General features: G+C 57.3%; 1 protein-coding gene across 2 annotated transcripts in view; it reads right to left on the bottom strand.

Annotated features, from left to right (window-relative positions):
* VIPR2 (vasoactive intestinal peptide receptor 2) overlaps window positions 1–15,106 on the bottom strand; it is a 63,363-nt gene that overhangs the window by 32,095 nt on the left and 16,162 nt on the right. For both annotated transcript variants that reach the window (XM_072964034.1, XM_072964035.1), the window contains exons 3-4: window positions 12,067–12,174; window positions 9,452–9,549 (exon numbers count right to left, since the gene is read on the bottom strand). In XM_072964034.1, coding sequence (XP_072820135.1) covers window positions 9,452–9,549; window positions 12,067–12,174 — 206 coding nt within the window. The remainder of the gene's footprint in view (window positions 1–9,451; window positions 9,550–12,066; window positions 12,175–15,106) is intronic.

Below are 15,106 nucleotides of genomic sequence, written 5' to 3'. Positions count from 1 at the left end.
TTCCTGAGGAGAGCCTCACCCCACCTGCCACCCAACCCACCAGGTCACGTGCAAACACGGGTGTCTTCTCTTCTGAAACGATGGTTTCTCCCAGAACCCTGCTAGCCATGATTAACCTTCACACCTGGGGCTGCGGGGATGCAAATGGAACCACCTCTGACACCCAGCGTTGGTCGAAGTCGGGTCCCACTTGAATCAGAAGGCACAGCTCCTGTCTCCGGGGTGTGTAAGGGCTTGTTGGGTACCCACGACCAGCACACCCCACCGAGAAATGAGCGTGTAAGTGCCGACTGGAGTCTCTAACTCCGAATGCAGACCCGGGGCTGAGGGGTGGGAGGAGCAGGCGGAAGGGCAGGAGCCCTTGGTGGGTGACAAGGAGCAGTGACGCGCGGGTGGCTCGGGGGGCCCTGCCCGGTGCTGGGGCCTGGGGATGTTGCTGGTGGGGCAGGGACGCCTGGGCTCCACGCGGAGATGACATTCATAATAGGCCCCCGGCCTCCCTGTGCAGCCCCACAGCCCCCACTCCGCCAGGTCTTCAGGCTCCTCTGAGAAGGTGCCGAGAGGGGCCCGCACCCTCCAGGTCCTGGGAGGTGGTGGCGGCCGGGGCCGAGCAGTGGTGCTTCGCATGGCAGGACACGCCGAGGTTCGGCCAGACTGAGGGCTCCCCTCGGAGCAGGATGGGGCAGGATTTCTGGAGCCTTGGCCACTGGACAGCCTCTGTCTCAGGTGTGAGGAGGTGCCTGTTCTCACCTGACCATGGAAGGCTGAGGCTTCTTTGTTTTAAAACAAATATTTTAGAGACCACCGTAGACAACTGCCTGTTTTCATGGGAATGTGGCCCACGGTGCGCGCAGGCCATCGAAACCCCTCCCAAGACTCACACACCACCTCGGGACACGGGACAAAGTGCACAGTCACCCGGCGTGAGAGTGGGATGAGCGGAGCTGTCCTTCCCGAGAGTCATTAGCAAAGTGACTTTCAAGAGCCACCCGTTCTGCCTAGGAGGCTGTAATGAGGGTCACGAGACTGTGATGGGTGTTTTGCAGAATGTGACATGGAAGTTAACTCCTCCACTTCTCCCAGCAGCCTGTGAAGGAGCAGACGGGGTGTTACTGCCTCCGCGTTGCCTGCACACAGATGAGGGACCTGGTCCTGGGGGCGAGAGGCCAGTTTAAGAACACACGGCCTCCACGGCGCAGAGGTGAGGCTCCATCCAACCCCACAGAGTCTGTTCAGTTTTCTCCCTTGAGAGGCATCGGTTGGTTCTGCATGTTAGGAGCTCGGGAGTCACCACTCCATCCTAACAATGAGTAACACTCTGAACAGACTGAAACCAACCCTTCTTTCCAGATCTGCAAGAGAAAGGAGGACACAGGACAGACAGCTTCCCTGAGACTGGACAGACAGGCAGGCGGCTGCAGGAGCTGGGGCTCCCAGAGCAGAGGCGCGAGACTGTCTGCTCGGCTGCAGGAATCAAGACAGTGTGGTGCAGCCGAGAGGTGGACAAATACATCAGTGAAAGGAATAGACTGTCCAGAAACAGCCACATAAACACAGTCACTGACCTTTGACACAAAGCAAAGGCAGTACAACGGGGCAAAGACAGACTTCAGCAAATGTCGCTGGAACAACTGGACGTCCACGTGCAAAGAATGAATCCAGACACAGGCCTTACGCTTTCACAAAAGCAACCCAGAGTGGGCCATAGACCGAAACGTAAATGCACACCAGTGGAACTCCCAGGAGACGGCACGGAGAGAACCTAGGTGGCCTTGGGTGTGGCGACAAGTCCTAAACACAACACGAAAGCACTGACCGTGAAAGAAGTAACTGATAAGCCGGACTCAGCAACATTTGAAAGTTCTGCTCTGTGGAAGACAGCATCAGAGAACGAGAGGACGAGCCACAGACGGGAGAAAATACTTGCAAAAGGTACATCTGACAAACGAGTGTTATTCAGACCATAGAGAGCACTCTTAAAACTCAACAGTAAGAAACCCAACAACCCAGTTACAAACGGGCCAAAGACCTTAATGGACACCTCACCGAAGAACAGGTCCGGATGGCAACCGAGCGCATGAAAAGGTGCTCCAACCCCAAAGCGCAGACCGCGGCGTCACGAGGCTGGGCCAGGGCGGCCAGGGGTGGCGTGCACCGCACATGGAGGGCGGGCTGCAGGGGCCTCCCTCGACTGCAAAACAGCAGCTAATACCAGGGCTACACCTGGGGGCTTGTCGGGGGGTAATGGGAAAGGCCACGTCCGGAGTCGTGCATGCTCGTGGTGATGCTCAGTAAGTGACTGTGTTACTTGGTCTGGTCTTACGATGAAAACTGTTTTAATGATGAAACAGATTTGAATGGTTATTAATCCAGTGACCCAGGTCTCCCTTGTTCAGGTAAAGAAATACTTCTCCAGCTTCCTTGTACATGTTCTGCCTCACAGAGGATCTTGCACGCTCACTCAGGGTGTTCCCTGCCTCCCCGTGGGGCCCGCACAGCACTGGTGGAGGGTGCTGGATGGTGGCTCCTTCTCAGCCTGTGTGGGTGATGGGCCTGAGCTTCTACCAAGTTCTCCTTCAACCTTCGATGCAGCCTTCGGTGATGGCCAAGGAAGTTGGGACCACCTCCAGGTCAGAGGCCCTGGACAGCACTGCCCAGCACTGCCCTGGGCGGGAGTGACCAGGCGCCGGTCACAGCAAGTCTGGGTTGGCCCGGGGGACATTGCAGGTCACAGCTGTCCTGAGGAGGGGGCAGAGACGGCGGAGAGGGCGTCTCACGTGTCTGAAGCCTCATGAAGGAGGGGGCGTCGCAATTGTCACTGTGACTGCCCCCACTTGGAACAGGGCTGATGTCCCGTGGACACGGGCTGCCTTCAGCTGGCAGCGGGCATCCAGAGTCTCAGGAGCGCGGCCCGGCTGCGGTGTCCAGAGGAGGGTGGGGGCTGTCGGCAGGGTCGCCGGGACTCCGTGAGAGGCTTGCGAAGGGCACCTGAGTCTCAGTCACGTGGGGAGCGGGCCTGTGCTGGTGTGGACAGGCTAGAGGAAAAGCGGATTTTCTTTCAAAATCCAGGTGTGACACCTCTGAGGGAAGGCCGCAGCTGTAGATGCTTGGGAGCGTTTTCTCCCACCGAGGCCTATTTCGAGCAGCGTTTATGGTAAGAAAAAGCAACAGGCCAAGGGATGGGAGCCTCTGCTTTGCTCCCGAATGTCCTCAGCTTTGCGTGAGTGCAGGCAGACTCCCCAGCCTGACCGGCCGGAGACCATCACACGCCCTGCGGGGCCGCCTGGGGATCAAGGCCAGTTCAGACACCACGACGACACAAGAGACAGAGAAAGACAGAGGGGTGTTCCCGGTGGGAGGAGGCTGGGGTCACTGCCCCGCGACACATGGGCTTGTCCTGGTGAAGACGCCGCGAGGACGGCACTGGGAGGTGGACGGCAGTCCAGAGAGCAGCACTAGGTCGCAGAGGGAGTGCCTTCTCTTAGGAAACACACTCTCACAGCCACCAGCTGAAGAGGCACATGTGTGTGAGCCCGTGGTCCCACATCCACGCCCGCCACGGCCCGCTCCCGGAGATGCGCGGAAGTCACCAGACACACCGGGTGCGTCGGGCTCCCTGCGCGGTTCCTCCAGTTCCAGGAAACGCGCGACGGACGGGGTAGGGTGACCGTCCAGTGTCCTCGCTGCCTGACAGAGTCTAGGGTGAGGAGGCAAATGTCACTGTGAAATGACTTGTCAAACGGCATAAATTTGAATTTTGGGGGGACTTAAGTTTTGATTCTATTTGAATACAAAGGTAATACATGACTACCTTTGGGAAAATAGAAAACACAGCAAAGGCGTTCAAAGGACCTTGCTGCGCGAGGCCCTGTTTCTGCCCTTTAGCAGCAGATTTGCTGGCTCACGGCCTCCCAACACCCACGTCCAGACCCTTGAATTTCCCCGAACCGCACCGACCACGTGACTGTGTGCTGACTCGACAGTCAGCAGGTGAACCTTCCCAGAAGTCTGTCTGCCTTTTTCTGAGTCATTAACGGAGATCACAAGGACCCAGTAAAACAAATAGTGCTAATTTACAAACTTTCTTCAGTTATTTCTTAGGACCACAAACTTTCAGTCACATGGAGAAGCTAACAGGATTAATTGCCCAGTGAACGTCTTGGTCGCCCTCAACCTACCCCAGAGGCAGTATCTTCCCTCCTCTCCCCACTTGAAGGGCCTGGCGGGGACAGCCAGTATCCCCAGCTTTGCAGACTCACCGCTGCCTGAGCCCTAATGTCTGTGTCCCCAGGAAGGGGTGTCACCTACAAGCCCAAATGGAAGGGGGGCATCGGGGAGACGCCCCCCCACCCCAAGCACTGTCTGGGCTGAGCCCTCTGCTGCGGATGCAGCCTGCAGCCCTGAGTCCCGCCTGACACCCCGGCCCTGTGGACACACCTGGTCCCGGGTCGTCCTACAGAAACGGGGTGTCACTCAGCAGTTCAGGGCCCTGGTGTCCGGGGGGGTGGGCTCACTGCTCGGCCTCCCTCCTCTACCACAAGGCTGCGGACGCCCGCTGGGTCTCCTGCGCTGACGGCAGGCCTTTTCTTTATACTTCCCTTGACTCACTGCCTTGTCTCTTGGTCGGACGTTAGCCCCCCGGGGGCCCCTGGGCTCTTTCTTCTTCACTATTTGACCCTAATCTCCGTGCCTCCATCTCCCTTCCTGCAGGGGGGTCTCCTAGCCCCGGGAACCTGCCCTGGGACTCACGTGCTTCCACAGATTCTCTCTTAACCTCCCCTCCCGCACCGACTTCTCCTTTGCCCTCGGGAAGACGCCTTCCTTTACTGGGCAAGCATTAAGCGTCACGTTTACAGGTTCAGTTAAAACCAGCATGAAAACAGCTAATAACTATGTCTGTCATGAGTCTCCTGAATCACGTTTTGCCGGTGGGTAGCGGCTGCGTGTGGGCTCAGGCCCCGCTCCGCGGACAGTGGGGCGAGTCCTCCCGTGTTGCTGAGCCCGCAGGTCTTGCTGCCTGACCCAACGTCACCCCGTTGCTGGTGAGCCATCCATGCAGCCAGCATGGCCCTCACGTGCCCTGCAAACCGCCATGGGAGGCTTCCTCCTGCCACTCACTGCGAAATGAGGCAGACACTGCCCTTGGCGCTGGTTTGGAGGCAGAAATGATTGTGGAGTGTGTGCACCCAGCCCCCGGGTCAGCTCACACTCAGGGCCGCCTGCACCTGTGGGGCTCCGGCCCCGGCTCTGCCTCCCGCAGGCGACTCTCCTTTCACACAGGACCGTGGGGCCCTGCAGGACCTGGAAGGACCAAGGGGGAGGCCGAGGGTGCCTGATACGGAAGGACGCTGCACGCCGGGGGTGGGGACCCTTGGGAGGGGACCTTAGCAGTCAGTGGGAAAGTAACTGCCGTGGTCTGAAAGCTGAGAGGAGACCGCACACATATTTTTAGGAATATGGCATAACATGGAAGAAATGTGTCCACTTGAAGTGTGGGAAGGCTGAAATGCCAGGCAGTTCTCTTGGCTAAATTTAGCAGAAGTGCTCTTTGTGCAAGGGCTACGTTAGCATATACATAATGCGGGAGACATGGTGTGCGCTGCCTCGCGTGTCTGCCCAGCACAGCACGCCAGCGTGTCGCTGGGCTGCTGTCTTCTGTGGGCAGCCGGGCAGCGGGCCAGGGCAGAGTCATACGTGTGTCTGCGTCACAGCGGGCAGCCAAGAGGGGCACAGCCATGGGGTCCTTCTGGAGTCACCTGGGAACCCCCCCCCCCAGGGCCACATTCTGTACTTCGCCAGCTCCCAGCATCCCTGGGCAGTAGAGGGGACACTGAGGCTGGCCCCAGGGAGTGCTCTGACCAGGAGCCTCTGGGCAGCCTTTGATGGAGGAAGAAAGTCAGGAGACCAGGGTCCACCTGACGTGCTGCGGCAGGAGCCACCCGGGCAGAAAGTCCAGGGTCTGGGGCACGATGGGTCGGGGGCCTAGGGGCAGGTGACCAGGGAGATGACACCAAGTGGAATGACCAGCACTGGCCATCCCATCTGAGGCTGAGACCATGATGCCAGGATAACCTCCGTAGTACAGGAGACCCACAACTTCTGGTAGGGAAACCCATGCACGCCCGTGATTCGGGGGGGCAGCTGAGAGGGTCTCTGGCTGGCCCGATTTCCCCGCGGTGCCCAGCAGGCTGGGACATGGGAGAAGAGGAAGAGGAGCTGCTGGTGAGATGCCTGTGGGCGGGGCGGCAGGGTGGCGGGGGTGGGGGGGAGGGTGTCCTTAAATCTTCCTAATGGGATTAAACCCTTTAACTGGTGGTTAAAAGACAAAAGGCCTAAGGTGAAGGTGCACACGCCTGAGGCTGGTTTTGCTGGGACAGGGACAGACTAGGAAGGCCATGGGGTAAGGGCTGCACTGTAGTCCAGACCCAGCAGCCCCACGACTCCGCGGGACCCCTGGGGTCTTCACACCCTTTTCTCCTTCTCAGGATTCCGCCTCTGGACTGTTTTATCTCTTGATTCCCTCACCGTGTGCAGCCAACCCTGGGGCTTTTGTGGAGGTTAATTTATTTCCTTGAATTTAATTAATTTTGAAACTAACAAAGATTGCACACACAGACCCAGGGCTGCAATGGGAGCAGGAAGTCCAATTAAAATCATAAAACTTGGAAGAAAGAGCTGCTGACAAGATGAGGACTGACGGGGCGGCTCGCGTTCCCTGGGGGCAGGGCCCGGCGCCGAAGCACCCTCATGCCCGGTGGCTTTCATCCGCGAAGGGGCTCCCCGTGCAGCCGCGGATCCCGGGCTGCCCAGCGCTGGAATCTGCAGTCAGGAAGAAAGTCTCTCATTTTGGTTTTCTGCCATTATTTTCTTCGCTCTCACAGATGAAAATATTTTGACTTTCTAATCCATTAGCAGAAAATATGCATTCAGGATATTTGCAGAATCTCGGAAATGTTTAATTAAGAACAAAAATAGCTCTTCATCCTGAACTGAAAAATAAACCTGCTGGTGAGGCCTCGGGACGTCCGCTCCTCACCACGCACGCGAGTCCCGAAGCTGCAGAGTGGGTGGAGAGACGTGGGTGGTCAGACGTGGACCCGCCCCCCCCGCCCTCCCTGCCTACAACAGGCCGACACCCTCCAGGCGCCGGGGCCTGTCTCCCTGCCCCGAGAGAGGTCTGCCCACATGCCACAGGGGAGGCAGGTGAAATGGGACAGGGTCCCTCTCCTGGATCCCTGGTCACTGTGGGGCCTCCCGCTCCTGGTCAGAATTCAGGGTGCTTCCCCAGGAAGCTCGCCTGGGTCTAATTTTCTCTGGTCTGTAAGCCCAGCCAGGCCGTCAGCCAATCCTCGTGTCTCCTCTGGGACGTGGCCCTCCCGCTGGTGGAAGGCGGAGCAGGTCCACCCAGGGCTGCCTTGTAATGAGTGATGGGGCTGAGGCTGAGACCCGGGACACAGAAGAGCTCACTCAGCACCACGCACACCCGGAGCGGAGGGAGCAGAGCAGAGGAGCTCAGTCCAGCAGCACGGAGCCGCGCCCCTCACACCGGGTCTCCCTTCCCCACAGTGGACGCCCAGTCAGGGCCCCGACGTCCCACAGCAGAGCTGAGGATTGGAGACGGAGTCTGACAACCTCCTGATTCCCTGGCTGACAGTCTGGCTGTAGGTTCCCAAAGAAAAACCCAGACCAGCCTTCATCTCCCCTTCCTGGGGGCTCTGGACGCTGAGCCTGAAGCCCAGGCCCCGACATCCAACCTGGTTTCCTTGAGACCCTGGAAGGGCAGTCATGGAGGCACCCCCGTATTGGCTGGGAGGGTCAGCGCAGCCTCCGCCGGGCTGCCGGCCCAGGGGTGTCCCACATCCTCTGCGGCAGCTCCCACCTGGGAGGAGAGAGCGGCAGGGCCAGGGAGCGGCCCACCGATGGGGGGGCCAAAGGGACTGGCTCCAGGCAGGCAGACCCTTGGCCACGTCACATCATTTCTCTAAACCTCAGCTTCTCTGTCTGTGAAATGGGTGGTCACCAAGACTAAATAAGATGGAGGGGACTCGGGGGCGCCAGTCAAAGAGCACAAGCTTGCAGGGAGAAGGCGAGTGAGTCCTGCGTCTCACCAAGTCCAGGTGAGTGCGAAGGGCTGGGCGTCGTTGCACAGTGTGCACACGAAAGCGTCACACTGTGCACCTGAGGTGTGTGTGGTGTTCACCGGCCAGTAAGAAGACGGCGAGGCAGTGAGGGCGCACCGCCATCTTTCTCGCTGGCCGTCGGCCACGGGCCACGGGACTCATCTTCCAGTCAGAGGGACGCCAGCTAAAATGAGCCACTTCCTTTTCTAGGGTTTACTAACTCGGTGGGAAGAGAACTGGCTTTAAATGATAAACCTTAGAGAGGAGAGCACACAGAGCCCGTCTGTGGAAAAGGATCATGAGGAGCTGAGCCAGGGAAAGCTCCCTGACTGCAATGCCCCAGTGGTCTCTCTGGTGTCAGGACCCAGGGACGTGGGAAGTGAGACTGACGTGGGGGGGCCAAGGGCAGGTGAGGGGGCGTCACCTGCACAGAACAGATTTCCACTCACATTTTGTGGGCTTGTGTGTGTAGCAGGCACCCCCAGGGCTCTTTAAAGGGGCCAGTGTGCCCCCACACCTGGCATCGGATGGGGATATGTGTCTGGAACAGCCCCGAGTTTGGATTCCTAAGGCGCTCACGTGTCCAGACAGGGTCCCAGGGCAGGTCACCGGGCCCGAGGCGAGGCAGGGACCCAGTTTTCTGGTGTAAGCAAAATAAAGCGACCATCGCAGGACACTGCTAGGTGAGTGTGCCGGGGCTGAGGACAGTCTCAGAAGGCCGGGATGGAGTTTAGCTGAGCTGTAGTGGCAGGTCATTTAAATGATCGCATCTCTGGAGAAAGGGTGTCCCAGGAACACCCCGCCCCCAACACTCTCCTTAAGCTACGGGGCGGCCAACAGGGTGGCCCTGAGGGGGACGCTTGCCTAGCCTGAGTCCCCACCCCAGCCCGATAAAAATCAGCAGCAGCCAGCCATGCCCGTGCGGCCCCAGCCAGGGACACAGCCGGAGCGTCTTTGCAAAATAAGGGTCCCATCTCCCACTGCTGGCTCAGGGCTAAGAAAACCGCGGCTCACAAGGGGGCAAAATCTTAAATGGGACAAAGAAACCCTCACGGCAGAAAGGACGCCCATTAGAGCTCATTTCGTAGGTAGAGCCACGCTCGGTGTCCCCTTTCAGACACAGGCGAAGAAAACCAGCCTTTCCCGCCCCAAATCGTGGAACCATCACAGGATTCCAAAAGCCGGGCAACCGAGCTGAACCAGGGACCTCGCTGGATTTGGCCAATGAGGAGTGGGAGGGAATCTGGGCAGGTCTTGTGGCAGCAAACGGACACGGCTCAACGCGCCCCCGGGAAACGGGCCGGAGAGTGAGGGCCACGCACCGCCCTTACCTTGCTCTCGTCTTCGGAGTCACTGTAGCCACACGCATCCACGAAATCCGGGAACGTCTCTGACCACCCGTCACTGGTGCAGTTCTTGCTTATGTTTCCTGGAAGGTGAAGCCGAGGCTTTAGACCTGTGTGTGCATGGACTCTGGCCTTGGTGGGGAGACCAGCGCCTGCACCTGCGTGGTCCTGGGACACTTCCTCCTCTGGGGTCAGCGAGAGCCCCATCCGAACCCCGAGCTGCACAGCGTGTCCACCCTCCTCTGCCTCCTCGAGGAACCTGGGCGGCGGCCCTCACGGTGGTGTTTACGGGGAGAGGGTGGTAACGAGAGTGTGTCCTGATCACCACAGAGCAGAGCGGGAGTTCAGAGACTTACGTGCTGTCAAATGAGCGGCACCTGGAGCCAAACCCCATCACCCCGCAGCCACCGTCCTGCCCTGCCCTGCGCTCCCCAACTCTGTAACAGATGGGCAGTGAGGTCCTGAGGGTTCAGTAGCGACCGAGATTTCTGACTAAAAAGTCCCTCGTTTCCTCTACACCAGGGCAGCCTACTTGTTCACCTGCTCTGATGATCATCGGGTGAAATGAAGAGCATGGCATGTCCCCACTGAGGTGGTGACACTCTCGGGACACTGTGTGGAGGGGGCAGGAGGGACTCTGATCCACTGGAGGTGGGGGGGCGGTGATCAGAGCCGCTGAAAACACCGCCTGGGTTTGCCCTGCAGTCACGTGCCAACACCCTCCCTGCCCCGGGTTTCTCTGATTCTGACCTAAACCCGCTTCTGCTCCCGCTCCCGGCGCTTGAGGGGCAGCTCGGATGCAGGGGCTGCAGTGGACAGCGAGGAGAGACAGAACCCTGAGGGGCAAGGCTCTGCGGCCTGGCCCCCCTGCCCCACCTCACAGGCAGGGAGACCGAGGCCACAGAGGACAGGGATGGCCTGCCCATCAGAGCCACAAGAGTCAAGAGAGGGACAACAGTGGTGGCAGCAGGTGCTCAGGCCACCCTGACAGCTACGCGAGGAGGCCCTTGGATGAGAAACCTGAGGCTCAAAGGGGCTGGGCCTCCTGCCTAAAGCCACACAGTGGAGGGCCGGGGGCCCGGCTTCAGACCTAAGCAGTCAGCTCTCACCTGCACAGCACACCTGTGGCCTGCCTGCTCTTGGGACCAGACAGCAGAGGGCTGAGCCAGTCACTCCTCACTGGGTGAACAGCAAACACTAAAGAAGACGTGTAAACAAAACTCATCCTGTGACGTCGGGATTCCCCACGGGCTCCTCATTCTGCCTGGCTTCCCACACCTCCGTGACACTGGAGAAGAGGTGGAAAGTGAGCTCCCGGGAAAGGCCTGCGGCAGCAGCACGCAAAGTTCAGGAGGTGAGGGGGAAGGGGAGGTGAGGGAGGGGCCAGGTGGGGGCACAGCTTCAGGACTCAGGAGCCTGGATCTCCTCTCCCTCCTGTGAGCGAACTTCTCCCCAACCCTGAACCTGTGGGGATCTCTCCTATCTGGGGGACCTCCCCCCACTTTGTGGGGACCCCATAATCTTTGTGACCTCTCCCCACTGTGGCCCTAATTTAGCTGCAGTGAGTGGGGGCCCTCAGGACAGTGGCAACAGGTGCCCCCCAGCTCCCCAAAGCTGAGACACACTCCTGACCTTGCTCATGGAGTGTACATTTGTGTGTGATTGTCCCGAAAAGAGCCTCGGTCACAGCATTGGCCCTGACCCCTGCTAGCTGGGCTCAGACCCCGAGCTGCCAGGCTGGGGACACGTGCACCCCGCCAGGTTGTTGCCGGTGCAGAGCACACACGCCCTCTCCCTAACTCTGAGAACCCCTAGTTCTCGAAGGCATCCAGCCCGCCCCAGGTCCCAGTTTGTCAGAATAAATCTCCAGGTCCCTAAACCCGCCCCACCTCTACCTGGCCTTACTCCTTTCAGAGACCTGCTCTCTGCGGGCCCCGTTCTGTCCTCTCCACTGTCCCCCAATGGAGGTGGAGCCCCGCCCACCCAGGGAGCAGACTCCCATCCTGTCCAGCCAGCTCAGGGGTGTCTCACGTGGGCCTGGGCTCAGGCTGGTTGCCATGACAGTATGCACAGACATCCGCAGAGCACCCCCCCATTTCCCGCCTGCCACGCTTTATAAAAGACATAGGTCTATTTCTTGGACATTGAGGTTTCCCGGGCCTGTGTGCAGACCTCCTGGAGGAGGCGGCACCCCAGCCCATCAGCACCTTCTGAGGCTGGAACCCCAGAGGCTGTGGGTCCTCAGGTGATGTGGGGCTGAGAACCTGGAGAGACGCTTCCTGCGAAGGAGAAACACAGTCCAGGGCCAGGACGAAGTCAGGCTGCATCCCTGGGCATCAGCACCTGCAATGCCCTGGAGGACACTCTCTGGGGTCACGGGAGCCCATGGGCGGCAGGGCTACGTTCTCTCCCTGCCTGGCACCATGGCCCCGGGTCAGCGCCGCCACCATGCACATCCTGGCACCTGCCTGTCTTGGCACAGCTGTTCCCCACCCCTCAGTCAAGGAAACCAACTCCTGGCATCTGTGCCTTGATGCAGAAACCGGCCCCTCAGACGCAAACCCTCTGCTAAAGCTCAGGAGCAGGGCTGGCGACAGTACCTGGTTTGCTGTAAAGGTTGCTGAACAGTTTTGGGCAGGGCACCGTGACGGTCTCGCCGACATCCGCAGGGCGCCAGCATGTGATGTTGTCCCAGATGCCGCTGCAGGCTGGAGGGGGAGACGGAGGGGGAGACGGAGGGTGAGGGAAGGCCCGACCCCCGCGAGCATGGCGCACGGGCCACGTGTGGGGGTCCCAGGGTGGTGGGCCGTGTCTGCTCAGAAGCTTCGTAATAGAGAGCCTATTAATTAGACAGCTGTCTTCCAAGCGACTTTTCTGTGAAACAAACTTGCACCACAGTATTACTGAGAATGTACTTGGCGTGTGTTCATCGTAAGCAGCTTTGGAGAAGTGAGCAGGTTTGCGGTAGACGGTACTTGAGTAGCCCAATGTGCACCATGAACTGCTGAATTTTAACAGAATCATTACTTTCCTGCTGCTGACGCGGACCCCTCCAGTGTGACAAAATGGGCACCACTGGTATTTGTGTAAGTCCCGGGGATGGGTTCCCTGGATGAACATACACTTCAGCTTTTACAGATTCTGATTTCAAGATAATTTGCAAATTTAAACCATAAATGAATCCACATTTGAACTCAGGTATTTTTACTACAAATCCAAGGTATTTCTACTGTATTTTGTCATCTCTAAAATTTTATATTTCATTTAAACTTCAACACTGGAGGAGCAGTGCGCTAGCCTCAGCAAAAACAAAGAAAGAGACAGGAGTTCTGCTCTCTGACGCCGTCTTGACCTGTACCATGCCAGCACAAATACACCAACGGGGTATTATGCGTTTTTGGTTTGAACACTGGAATGTATTACTTCCAAGAACACAGATACTGAAAAGTTGGCTACAAACCGAATTTTGCAAAGAAATATGAAAATACTTTCTAAAATAAAAATGAATATATATTCGTTCTAAAAACTGAACTACATGCCATAGATTGAGCACATAAATTCACACTATAATAATGTTCTTACATATTTAAAGAAAATGCTGCTGTAACGGGACAAGTAACTCAGTACAAGCTGGGTGGGAAGGGCGGCCGCAGGCCCAGGAGTGGGCAGGTGGGCGGGCAGGCGACGGGGCCCCAGCTGCGTGGTGAGTCTCAGGGCACGAGACTGCCAGTCGGGATGTGAGCTCTTCCTTCCACTGCCCAAACCGCAAGAAGTGACAGTCAAGAGTTTGCAATGGTAGAACCAGGAGATGCCAGCAAAGACAGAAGACAGAGGGCATGTGTGTGTGCGTGAAGTAAGCAGGCAGCGCAGCCTGCAGGAGGGGAGTGGCGGGCAGCCCCTGGAATCAGGGCTCTGGGTGCCCGGACGCCGGCCCCTGCCAACTAACTCGAGGCCTTGGATTCCCAGCACTGAGACATCCAGCCTCCCTGCCCGCTAGGTCCTCCTGGGAGCTCTGCCGATGCCACCTGCAGGGATGGTGCCCACAGGAGGCGGGAGGTTCGGAGCAGCTGGGCCACCTGGGCAGGGGTGGGGGCGCGGATCAGCCTGTGAGCCTGACTGTCGTCAGGGCTCCTTGTTGTTTGGCACAGAGGTGTTGCCTAATCATTGATGGATTACAGAAAACTAGGGAAACGAGGCACTTAGCGCCCCAGGGAAACAGTTACACAAGAATGGGGACGGTGGACGTGACATGTCACTGTGATCATAAAAACGTAAACCAGCGATGTGATTGGCCCCCCCGGGGTGGGGGCAGACTGGAGGAGGAGGCCTGACAGGCAGGCCCGTTCCCAACAAGAGGACAGCTTGAGCAAAGAGACATTTGGGAAAAAAGGCTGGTTGCAAAAGTAGAGACTAGTCTACGGTGCCCAAGACAAAGAGGCTTGGATGAGGCCACCAGGGTCTGGGCGAGAATTTATTTTTGTTACATGTTGGTAGCAACCTAGGTGTTTGAGATGGTGATAATAAAAATCAAGGGTCAGTCTGAAAAGAGGAAAATTTTGTTCATATTGATAGACTTGGAATTTATTTGATATGGGGGGCACAGCTCAGTGGTAGAGTACGTGCTCAGCATGCACGAGGTCCTGGGCTCGATCCCAGAACCTCCACCAAAAACAGAAGTAAGAAAACCTAATTACCCACCCCAGGCTGTCTGATGAGATTCAGCAGCCACTGCTATCTTCTAAAAGCTCTAAATAAAATAACACAATGAGGCCTCCTAACGTAGCAAGCCCAGCAGCTAAGAGAGCAGGCGTTGTTAGCAATGGTTAGACCCAGCCTCAGCCCAAGGCAGGGCCTGGCCGGACCTGCTGTCAGCATTGCTGTTCCGCAGGGCGTCAGAGCTTCAGCTGAAACAACAGACAGGAGGAGACGAACCCACGTGTAAAGAAGAGAAAAATCCCAGAACCGCACTTCGCAGTGTGGCCACCACTAGGCGCACGCAGCCATTTAAGCTTAAACCTAAATCGACTGAAACTAAGTGCAATTAAAACATCAGCCCTCAGTCACAGTGGCCACATGTCTACTGCTTGGAAGCCACGTGGCTCTCAGCTCACAGCTCAGATGGAACGTTTTCATCATCACAGAAAGTTCCAACAGACAGGGCCCCCTAGAGCCGTAGTTACAACAAACAGAAAATAAAATTAAAAAGCCACTCTTGCAAACTAAGAAAGCAAAGAGAGAAAATAATAAAAACCCATCACTACTGCACAGAAACTATTACAGAAGGTAAACTGGCCCAGACAAATGAAGCCTTCTCTGTGTCATGGTTTTTCAGCCAAAAATGTCCATGCAGATTATCTGAAATGGCTTATGAATGAATTATGAATGAGACTTTTTCGGTAATAAATTTATTTTTCACTTATCATGCAAACCTTCTCTGTCTTTCAAAACCCACCACAAGGAGGAGACCAACCGCTCATCCACAGTTGTGGTCTGCGGCTTCATGAATTGGAAAGCATGGGAGAGAACCAGAAAAAATGCCTTAAATACCACCTATTAACTTAAAACACGAGATGTGTGTTTGTCACTTGAACACAGCACAGCCAGCCAGAGCCCTTCCTCTGCGTGGGGCCTGCTGACGGG

Source organism: Vicugna pacos, chromosome 7 (assembly GCF_048564905.1).
Source record: "Vicugna pacos chromosome 7, VicPac4, whole genome shotgun sequence".
In the NCBI taxonomy this organism is placed as follows: Eukaryota; Metazoa; Chordata; class Mammalia; order Artiodactyla; family Camelidae; genus Vicugna; species Vicugna pacos.
This window is presented reverse-complemented; position numbering and strand designations above follow the sequence as displayed.